Source organism: Piliocolobus tephrosceles, chromosome 10 (genome assembly GCF_002776525.5).
Source record: "Piliocolobus tephrosceles isolate RC106 chromosome 10, ASM277652v3, whole genome shotgun sequence".
Taxonomy (NCBI): Eukaryota; Metazoa; Chordata; class Mammalia; order Primates; family Cercopithecidae; genus Piliocolobus; species Piliocolobus tephrosceles.
In genome coordinates this window covers 84692514-84704613 of record NC_045443.1, presented here as the reverse complement: position 1 = coordinate 84704613, position 12100 = coordinate 84692514, and the positions used below count along the sequence as shown (strand labels likewise).

General features: G+C 37.6%; 1 protein-coding gene across 2 annotated transcripts; it reads left to right on the top strand.

Annotated features, from left to right (window-relative positions):
- The first annotated feature begins 1163 nt into the window (after positions 1–1163).
- LOC111537817 (cTAGE family member 15-like) lies at positions 1164–3487 on the top strand. 2 transcript variants are annotated; one of them, XM_023204990.1, is made up of 2 exons: positions 1164–2789; positions 2919–3487. In XM_023204990.1, exons 1-2 carry the CDS (start codon positions 1253–1255, stop codon positions 3485–3487), a joined length of 2106 nt encoding a protein of 701 aa, XP_023060758.1. In that variant the 5' UTR covers positions 1164–1252. The 2 variants fall into 2 exon arrangements, with proteins under 2 accessions (XP_023060758.1, XP_023060675.1); XM_023204907.1 differs by having other exon boundaries at positions 1164–3487.
- Positions 3488–12100: the final 8613 nt, after the last annotated feature.

Here is a 12100-nt window from a genome sequence, read left to right as displayed (position 1 = left end):
ATGACCTCTAGCTGCATCCGTGTTGCTATGAAGGACACTATTTCATTCTTTTTTGCTGCAGTGAGTATTCCATGGTGTGTAGATAATGCATTTTCTTAATCCAGTCCACCTTGATGGAGACCTAGGTTGATTTCATGACTTTGATACTACAAATACTGCTGAAATAAAGATACAAGGGCAGGTGTCTTTTTCATGTAATGATTGCTTTTTCCTTTGAATATATACCCAGTAGTGAGATTGCTGGGTTGAATGGTAGTTCTATAGTTAGTTCTTGAAAAATCTCCATATTGCTTTTCTTAGGGATTTGTGTTAGTCCATTCTCACATTGCTATAAAGAACTGCCTGAGACTGGGTAATTTAAAAAGGAAACAAGTTTAATTGACTCACAGTTCTGCAGGCTTAACAGAAAGTATGACTGGAAGGCCTCAGGAAACCTACAATCATGGCAAAAAATGAAGGGGAAGCAATTATGTCTTACTACAGATCAGGAAAGAGAGAGAGAGAGAAGGGGGAGGTGTCACACACTTTTAAACAATCAGATCTCATGAGAACTCACTCACTAACAAGAGAACAGCAAGGGGGAAATCAGCCCCTATGCTCCAATAACCTCCCACCAGGATCCTCCACTGACATGTGATGATTACAATTTGAGGTGGACTTGGGTGGGGAAATAGAGCCAAACCATATTAGCTCCTTTAATGCGTTGTGTGTTAAAGGTTTTTATTATGAAAGATTTGGGATTTTATCAAATGCTTTTCTACATCTGTTAAAATGGACAATTTAAAAGGATGAAAAAAGGTATATTGCGCAAGCATTAATGCAAGGAAAGCAAGAGTGCCTGTATGTATATCAGGTAAAGCAAAGAAAATTACCAGAAACAGAGAGATTATATAATGATCAAAGGTTTAATCCATGAAGAGGACAGCAATTTTTAAAGTGTATTCATCAAACAACAGAGCTTCAAAATATGTGATGTGAAAACTGCCAGAACTAAGGCGGGTCGGGCTCGGAACTGTGCTGCCTCAGGATGTAAAGTGTAGCAAGGGGGCCGGGGGGATTGGGGGGGCAGCAGGATGGGGCTTTGAGGCCTGTGAGGTGCTGGCGTTCGCCAGCTCCCCCTGCAGCCGGCTCCGCAGTGGTCCGCTCCGCTTGGTTGCCCATGAGGATTCGGGTTCCAGACCCCAGGCTGCGTGTTCTCCACCTCTTGTTGTGGCCTGTGTTACTGTGGTGACCCCAGAGCAGCCTGGGTGCTATGGAGGAGCCCGGCGCTACCCCTCAGCTCTATTTGGGGCTGGTCCTGGAGGAACTACGCAGGGTTGTGGCAGCACTGCCTGAAAGTAGGAGACCAGATTCGAATCCTTATGGTTTCCCTTGGGAACTGGTGGTATGTGCAGCTGTTGTTGGATTTTTTGCTGTTCTCCTTTTCTTGTGGAGAAGTTTTAGATCGGTTAGGAGTCGGCTTTATGTGGAAAGAGAAAAAAAACTTGCTGCAACGCTTTCTGGACTAATTGAAGAAAAATGTAAACTACTTGAAAAATTTAGCCTTTTTCAAAAAGAGTACGAAGCCTATGAAGCAGAGTCATCTTTAGAGAATGCCAGCTTTGAGAAGGCGGCAGCAGAAGCACGAAGTTTGGAGGCAACCTGTGAAAAGCTGAACAGGTCCAATTCTGAACTTGAGGATGAAATCCTCTGTCTAGAAAAAGAGTTCAAAGAAGAGAAATCTAAACATTCTCAACACGATGAATTGATGGAGGATATTTCAAAAAGGATACGGTCTCTAGAAGATGAGTCAAAATCCCTCAAATCACACATAGCTGAAGCCAAAATCATCTGCAAGATATTTAACATGAATGAAGAACGACGGGAGATAGCAATAAAAGATGCTTTGAATGAAAATTCTCAACTTCAGGAAAGCCAGAAGCGGCTTTTGCAAGAAGCTGAAGTATGGAAAGAACAAGTGAGTGAACTTAATAAACAGAAAATAACATTTGAAGACTCCAAAGTACAGGCAGAACAAGTTCTAAGTGATAAAGAAAATCACATCAACACTCTGACTGGATGCTTGCTAAAGATGAAAGATCGGGCTGCTGTGCTTGGAGAGGACATAATGGATGATGATAACTTAGAATTAGAAGTGAATGGTGAATCGGAAAATGGTGCTTACTTAGATGATCCTCCAAAAGGAGCTTTGAAGAAACTGATTCATGCTGCTGAGTTTAATGTTTCCTTAAAAACCTTAGAAGGAGAAAGAAACCACATTATTATTCAGTTATCTGAAACTGATAAAACAAAGGAAGAGCATACAGAGCATATTAAAAATCTTCATACTGAACAAGCATCTTTGCAGTCAGAAAACATGTATTTTGAAAGTGAGAATCAGAAGCTTCAACAGAAACTTAAAATAATGACTGAATTATATCAAGAAAATGAAATGAAACTCCACAGGAAATTGACAGTAGAGGAAAATTACCGCATAGAGGAAGAAGAGAAACTTTCTAAAGTGGAAAAAAAGATCAGCCATAGGACTGAAGGGCTAGAGGCCTATAGAAAGCTAGCCAAAGATCTTGAAGAAAAATCGGAGAGAACTATTAGTTTTTATCAAAGGCAGGTTATTTCCTACAAGAAAAAAGGACATGATAATTGGTTGGCAGCTCAGACTGCTGAAAGAAACCTCAATGATTTAAGGAAAGAAAATGCTCACAACAGACAAAGATTAACTGAAACAGAGCTTAAATTTGAACTTTTAGAAAAAGATCCTTGTGCACCTGATGTTTCAAATACAACATTTGGCAGAGAGCATTCCCCATATGGTCCCTCACCATTGGGTCGGCCTTCATCTGAAACAAGAGCTTTTCTCTCTCCTCAAACTTTGTTGGAGGGTCCACTCAGACTCTTACCTGTGCTTCCGAGGGGAGGAGGAAGAGGCCCAAGAGGTCCAAGGAATCCTCTGGACCATCAGATTACCAATGAAAGAGGAGAACCAGGCTGTGATACGTTAACCGATCCTCACAGGGCTCCTTCTGACGCTGGCTCCCTGTCATCTCCGCGGGAACAGGAAAGTAGGATGATGTTTCCTCTACCAGGTCAATCATATCCTGATTCAGCTCCTCTTCCACAAAGGGAAGACAGATTTTATTCTAATTCTGATAGACTGTCTGGGCCGGCAGAACTCAGAAGTTTTAATATGCCTTCTTTGGATAAAATGGATGGGTCAATGCCTTCAGAAATGGAGTCCAGTAGAAATGATGCCAAAGATGATCCTGGTAATTTAAATGTGCCTGATTCATCTCTCCCTGCTACAAATGAAGCAACTGGCACCCACTTTGTTCCTCCACCTCTAGCTCCAATCAGAGGTCCATTGTTTCCAGTGAATACAAGGGGACCATTCATAAGAAGAGGATCTCCTTTCCCCCCACCTCCTCCAGGAACCATGTTTGGAGCTTCTCGAGGTTATTACTATCCACCAAGGAATTTCCCAGGTCCATGACATGCTCCATTTGCAGTGAGAAACATCTATCCACCGAGGGGTTTTCCTCCTTATCTTCACCCAAGACCTGGATTTTACCCCAACCCCACATTCTGAAGGTAGAAGCGAGTTCCCTTCAGGATTGACTCCGCCTTCAAAGGAGCCTGCTGCTGAACATCCAGAGCCACAGCAAGAAACCTGACAATATTTTTGCTCTCTTCAAAAGTAATTTAGACTGATCTCATTTTCAGTTTAAGTAACGGCTGTTACTTAACTGATTACACTTTTCTCAAATTGAAGTTTAATGCAATTATAGTTCTTAGTACAGTATTGTGCAAATAAAGATGATTTAAATACAAAAAAAATCATAAAGTTTTTGTTTTTAATTTTCTTTCACATTTATTGATTTGCATATGTTGAACCATCATTGCATCCCAGGGATAAAACCCACTTGATTGTGATAAATTATCTTTTTGATATTCTGCTGGATTTGGTTTGCTAATCTGTGCTAATCTTTGCTAATCTTTTCTTTTCTTTTCTTTTCTTTTTTTGTTTAAGATTTTCATTTCCATCATTAGGATTATTGGTCTGGAGTTTTCTTTTTTTGTTGTTTCCTTGCCAAATTTTGGTATCAGGATAATATTCGTTTTGTAGAATGAGTTAGGGAGTAGTCTTGCCTCCTTGAGTTCTTGAAATAGTTTCAGTAAGGTTGGAACCAGTTCATCTTTGTATGTCTGGTATAATACAGCCAGGAATCTGTCTCATCTAGGGCTTTTTTGATTTGTAGGTTTTGTATTACTTTTTCAATTTCATAACTCAGTATTGAGCGGTTTAGGATTTCAATTTCTTCTTCATTCAATCTTGGGATTTTGTGTGTTTTCAGGAACATATCACTTTCTTCTATGTTTTCTGGTTTGTACATATATAGATATTCATACTCACGAATATGACTGTTACAGATGTTCTAGTTTGTATGCATATAGATGTTCATAGTCAAAATATCTCTAAGGATATTTTGTATTTCTATGATATCAATTGTTATATCATCTCTGTCATTTCTGACTGTACGTGAGTCTTATCTCTTTTTTCATAGTCTATCAGTCTTGTTAATACTCTCAAATAACCAGCTTTTCATTCCTTCGATCCTTTCTACAATGTTTTTGGTCTCAATCTCATTTAGTTCTGCTTTGATCTTTGTTATTTCTTTTCTTATGAAAGCTTTGGGTTTGTTCCTCTTGGTCTTGATTTCTAATTTTATTCCCCTGAGATATGACATGAAGCTGGATATAATTTCAATCCACTACACCCACATTTCCTTTCACTTGAGGGGACTCTGTTGAGTTATGCTGCTCCCCCAATTAGGGACAGCCCACACCAAGGGTTATATATAGAGGGCTCCTGCAGTTCCCCAGGGACCTGCCAGTCCCCTGTGTTGCCAAAGTCAGAATGGTTTGTAGTGTACGTTTGTGGGGGATTTGGTGATGCTGTGACTCAAGGACTGAGGTTCCCCTGGCAGGACAGTGGCCCACCATAAGTGCATGACCAGTATGGCACCTGCTGTATCAGTTCAGGCCTGAGGGGAATGTGGGTTGACCTGCATGAGCTGGCCACCTAATTCTCTGCCCCCAGGACTTTCCCAAATCTCTACCAACATCCTTCTCCTGGATCAGGAGAGCAGAGGGACTCAGCAATTTGGCAGTCAGCAGATTGTCATAGCAATAGAGGGAGCAGGAAAGCACTTCCATCTACCCTTTCTGCAAGGTTCCAAGTTCCTTGCAGTTCCATCTCTGCCAGACCATCTGCCTCCCTTTTCTGTGCTCTAGCTTCTTCCTGTGGGCACTCCAACAGGCCCTGGGTCTCCTCCCTCAGCCATTCAGATGACTATTTATCAGTAATCTTTATTTTATTTTTTTTTCCAGGGGAATTGGCATGCAATGTCCCTAGTCAGCCTCCTTGAAAGAAAAAACCTGAATTGAGTATTTTTTATTCCCTATTGAATATTCTCCCTTGCCTGTTTTGAAATAATTTTATTTACCTGAAAATTTTAACTCTGCCGATATTTCACCATGAAGAAAAAGAACATATCTAAAATGTAATGCATCTGCTTTTCTTTCTCCCAATAAATATCTCTATGTTAGTTTATATTTCATTTTTCTCATCCAACTACAATGTTTATACATCAATTCAGCAAAAAATTTACATCAAATACTGTGCTGGGAGTTGGGGATATAATGGCAAAACATACAGATTCTTTGTCTGAAAGCATGGAATTATAGTCCAGCAGGGAAGGCAGATATTAATATATAAAACTTTAAAGGTATCTATAATTTGCTAACTTCTAACCTACTATAAAAAGTTAGAAAATTTTTTCTTGTTGTGTCATGTAAGGCAAGAATTGGATAGAAGAGGAAAGAAAGATGAGGATGATGGTTACCAGCAAAGAGAACAGCATGAGTGAAGACCCTGAGGACTTTTAAGAACTCAAGAAAGATCACACAGAAGAAGTTGAAGACATGATGGACTGAAGTGTATAGCCAGGCTGGAACTAGATAATGGAGGGCACTGCGGGGTTTGTTTAAAGACTCTGACCTTTAACATAAGACAAATAGAACACCTAGAAAGAGGGTATACTTCGTTTTAGATGGCTTCACTCTCTTCTTTTTCAGATTCAAAACTTTACCTGTGTTTTTGTCCTAATTCCTTCCCCTCTCCATCCAACAGTTTATCATCTATCATCTTCTCCTTCACTCTTACCTTCAACCCTTCTTGTCTATCAGTACTTTTTTCTCCTAAATGCCTCTGGTCGCACCTGGACCAAATAATTGTTTTTCTTCAACCTATACATGTTCTTTTGCCCTACATTGTCTAATGCCTTCAAATAATAACATAGCTTTTGCTGCACGGCATTTTTGTAATAATTACATCAAAAAAAATCCATGAGTAGACTTCAGTCCAGATCACTCTGTTAGTTTATTCACAAAACGTTTGCAGAGTCCCAGTGTTGTAACAGGCATTGAAAGTACTACCAGAGTGTCCTCTGTGAGGAAAGGTTTAGTTTATTTGTAAATGATCCATTCCACAGTATTATCAAGATCAAACTATGTGATTTTTCCCCTCAATAAATATGTATTGTGCAACTACTTGGTGTAGAGAATGAGAATATCGATTAAGTAAAATACAAGGTTTTTGCCCCTCCAGAAACACAGAAGGGATAGTGTTGCAGCTAAATGACAAAGAATACAGATAAGAAACAAGTAAATAAATGTATATGTTACTTTCATATAATACATTCTGCAAAAGCAAATTTAAACTATATAGTATTTTAAATTAATTCACTCATTTATTCAACAAATATCTGTATGACATCTGCTCTGTGAATTTGCTGTGTTGAGTAAGCAAATGGCAGCAAAAGAAGGTGTCCTTCCCTTAAAGAGCTCAAATTCTCAGAGGGCTAGTGTATGACCTGATAAACTGTTTTACAATGAGGTGGCTGAGAGAACAAAGGTAATAGCAAGCCACTGCAGGAGAGACTCAATTTATTTAAGAGAATAGAGGTAAGATTTCAGAGAGGAAATAAAATCTAGGGCACGGAAATTTAAAGGATGAATAAAAGATTATTAAAAATGGATTGTGATCTTCCAAGCTAGATGATTAGTAGGAGTAAATGAGTAAATAAGGTGAAGAGTCTGTTATGTGATCAAGTCAGACAGGCTCAATGATTGGAAAAAAGAACATATGAGTGATGAGGAGATAGAGGGCTGGCAGACATAGAAGAAATACTTATGAGCTCACTTAGCCCTTTGTTCCAAATTAATGTTATTTATTATTAAATTTCATCAGAATTAAGATATTAGCCTTAAGTCAGCTATTCAACTCAGGTAGATTATCAAATAAATTAACTAGATAAATTTATAGTACAATTAACTACTTATCCCATTTACCTTTCTTAGTGAAATCAAGCCTACAATTCAACAATTAATTAAACAGGGTTGTTCTTTTCAGGGGAGACGTAACTATTATTCTTTCTCCTTGGAATAAATGAAACTTTCCATTCAACAATGTGTATTTCATCACCAATCTCTCAAATTCCCACTGGGCAGCAAGATATTAGTATTTGAATATTTATGATGGTGCTGAAGTATAGTCAGTGATTGCATTTTCTGTGATAAAAGTAACAGTAAGAACAACTATTTTTTACATATGATAAGTTTGTTGCCTACTACCGGGATCCTTAGGGGAAAATTCCATTAAAACAAGTCAAATTAATAAGCATGCGTATCTCCACATGATCAGCATTCATCATTTTCAAATTATTATATCATTCACCTTCTATGGGAGAAATGCAGTTATTGTTACAGATCATCATCACAAGATCAATAAATGTTTCTAGTTTCAAAAATAGATGTCTCTCTCGGTTTCAAATTAATCTGCTAGCAGGGGTCTGATATTACTTCAGTATATTAGTATGAAAATATGTCCATGAATATTCATTCATGAGCGTGGACTTCTTAATTTAGATAGTTAGCTTTTTAGTATAGTTTCTTTCATTTAGTTGGCCAGCCACTATCCATTATTACTTTGCATTTACGCAGCAGCTTTCCTCTAAGGAGCCTAAAGTACTGTAGTTTAATTGTCCAAAAGAAACGGTGTCAGGCTAGAGAGAAGGGAGGTAGAAAAATGGGTTTCCTGATTGTCTTAGGGAATTGGGAGATACTTAATTCTAATTCTGGCTTTAAGCCCAGACAGTGAGGCTGTGTCTATACAAGTGAGATTATATGTGACTTTGAAATTTTGCTTCCATGATAACATGTACATGGAGTCTCATTTCAAGAAATTCATGATGTTATTCTAAGCCAGTATTTCTCAACATGGGATAATTTTCTCCTTTTCATCCGCCCCTGCCTTAGGTAGATGTGACACTATCCAGAAATATTGTAGGGATAGAAGGTTGTACTATTGTATCTTGTGCATACAGGTTGAGGATGCTGCTAAAAATCCGGAAATCTATAGGATAACTCCTTACAAAAATAATGATCAGTTCTAAATGTCAGTATTGCTGAGCTTAAAAGACTAATCTAAGGGTTAATATTGCATAAACACTCAATTTCTTTGGCATTTACAGAAAAAGTCTAGTGCCAGATAATAGTGGTAGGTGCCAGGTATAAATGTGATTCTAGTGAAACTTCATTTGCAGTCAGAATTCCCAGATATGATACAACGTCTACCTTTAATTCTTTAAGCTAATCTACTAAGAAGATATTCTCAGAAATAAAATCAATCTGGACCCTACATTCCTGCCATGAATCTAAACTAATGAAGGAATCTTTTAATTCTCATTTTATGTGGAGTGTCTTATGTCCTCTCCATCTTTTTTCTGGAGTCCAATTTCTAACTGATGTTCCCAGAGCTAACTGATGGAAATGAGCAGTGAGCAACACTGATTTTTGTCCAGTGAACAATACTGACTCCAATCATTTTCACACTCCCCCTCCTGCAGATAAATGTGGTGCCTTCCTCAACAGATACAAATACAGAAACACACTAGAAGTTTCTGTAGGAAAGCATATTAGCTCAGATATGTACATAAAGTAATCATGCAACTACAGAAATTTCTGTTTTACCATTGCCATTTTTAGCAGAAGTTACTAACCATCCAGTTACATGGCTGAGAGTGCCTTACAAGTTTTAGTATGTAAACTACAGTACAATACAATATTTCATGCAGTAATTTAATAAAGTACAATTTAATTTAACCCACTCTATCCTTACCTTTCAAGGCACTGCTCCAGATTCCAAATTTTTCTATTCACAGGATTAGTTAAAAATAATTTTAAGCAGAATGGGAGAGACTGAAAACTGCAATGGGGTATATTAATAAGTACCCTGTCAATTAAGTATAATGAGAACTGTCTCTGACAAAGTGTGACATTTGGTTATGCCAACTACAGATGTCTGAAATCATTTACCACTGGCATCTGTGATTTTATTTCTCCTTCTCTGAGATCACAACTGCTCATATCAGAATTTGCTAAGATATGCTGGCCCTTGTGCTAAGAACAATTTCCATTGCCACCGGATATTATTAGGAATTACACCAGATACTCACCTTTTCCAGAGTTATCATGGTTTTCTGTATTTTCTCTGGATGACCACTGATTCCTACCATATACTGGGCATTGGCATTCCATTACAGATATTCTGGAGTCCTCTTGAAGCTAAAGCTATATAGTCAAGTGTTAAGAAATGGGAAGGAAGTGCCTATTTTCCAATTATTTGTAACACTTGGATAGAGTAAATAAGTGCTGCTTTTGTTTCAGTATCTACAGTTTTTTTTGGTGAAATATGCCATATACTGCAAACATATGTTCATAAATGGCTAGTAGGATAGATAATTCTGATTGAAATATGCTTCCTCTAAAAAGATAAGAGTTTTTCTTTTCACTGATTAAGCTTATGGTCCATGACTTCTCTTAGAATGTGTTTTCTCCCAAGAGACTCCTTAGATCCTTATGTAAATAGGATTCCTGTGAACTCATCCCACCAATCCGTGAACATGTCTAGACAGGTTGACATCCCAGAGGTTCACACAGCTAAGAATTAATCTAGGATTTATTACTCTATTAGAACTAAAAATATATATCATTTTTTATAAGCAAACGTGAAAATAAACAGTTTGCCAGCAAATGTTAATCATCTGTAAGTAAAATGTCATGTTCCAAAAGTGGCTAATTTTTGTTTTTCTATGTATTTAGATCTTATTCACATGCATGCTTCTCCAGTCAGCTTTTCTTCTATGTCAATTTCTTGAGACAATAAAAATAAGACTATATTTTTTTGGTTATTTTGAATATTCATGTCTTGTGGACTAAATTGTACCCACCCCCAATTTATATGTTGAAGCCCTAACTCCCAATGTGACCGCATTTGGAGACAGGGAGTAATTACGATTAAATGTGGTCATCAGAGTGGGGTCCTAATTCAATAGGACTAGTGTCTTTATAAGAAAAGAAAGAGGTTCCAGGAGTATGCACACACAGAGAAAAGATCATGTGAGGACACAGCAAGGAAGAGTCTGTCTGGAAGTGAGGAGAAGACTCCTCACCAGAAACCAACCCTACTGGCATGTGATCTTGAGATTCTAGCATTCAGAAATGTGCAAAAGTAGGTTTTTGTTGTTTAAGCCACCTAAGTCTGTGGTATTCTGTTACGGGAGTCTGGACAGACTAATACACCATGGCAAGCATCTACTATTCTCTGTTTTCCATTATGTCCTAGACAAAAGATGTAGCCTATTTCCCTGTATCACCTAGTACAACATTGAAATATAATGGTATCAAGAGTGTATTCTTCTTTTAAATACTAATAGGTAATCACCTAATGATGATGATTACCTATTAGTAATCATATGATGACAATTAGGTGATTACCTATTGATATTTAAAAGAATAATACACTCTTGAATGTAAATGACTCACTGCCACATTATTTTCACCATCCTTTTGCCATGGTTTTATTTATTTATTTATTATTTTTATTGTATTTATTATTATACTTTAAGTTCTAGGGTACATGTGCACAACATGCAGTTTTGTTACATATGTATACATGCGCCATGTTGGTGTGCTGCACCTATTAGCTCATCATTTATATTAGGTATATCTCCTAATGCTATCCCTCCCACCTTCCCCGACCCCATGACATGCCCTGGTGTGTGATGTTCCCCTTCCTGTGACCAAGTGTTCTCATTGTTCAATTCCCACCTATGAGTGAGAACATGCATGTTTGGTTTTTAGTCCTTGCAATAGTTTGCTAGAATGTTGGTTTCCAGCTTCATCCATGTACCTACAAAGGACATGAACTCATCTTTTTTATGGCTGCGTAGTATTCCATGGGGTATATGTGCACATTTTTTTAAATCCAGTCTATCATTGATGAACTCTTCCCTAGCTCATTTTATGAGGCCAGCATCATCCTCATACCAAGCCTGGCAAAGACACAACAAAAAAAGAGAATTGTAGGCCAATATCCCTGATGAACATTGATGCAAAAATCCTGAATAAAATACTGGCAAACCAAATCCAGCAGCACATCAAAAAGCTTATCCACCATAATCAAGTCAGTTTCATCCCTGGGTTGCAAGGCTGGTTTAACATATGCAAATCAATAAAGGTAATCCATCACATAAACAGAACCAAAGACAAAAAACACATAATTATCTCAATAGATGCAGAAAAGACCTTTGACAAAATTCAACAGTTCTTCATGCTAAAAACACAATAAATTAGGTATTGATGGGACGTATCTCAAAATAATACAAGCCATTTATGATAAACCCACAGCCAATATCATACTGAATGGGCAAAAACTGGAAGCATTCCCTTTGAAAACTGGCACAAGACAGGGATGCCTTCTCTCACCACTCCTATTCAACATAGTGTTGGAAGTTCTGGCCATGGTTTTAAAATAGCAAGTTAACTTAAAATCTAGAGTATGTCATATATTTTCCATAAGTATAGCATTATTTATCTGATGCATTTATCTAAATTGGCTTACTCAATCAACTTTATGTATACTATGTAACAATTATAGATTTTAAAATATTTTTAGATTATTAACATTTTTCCACAACTTACT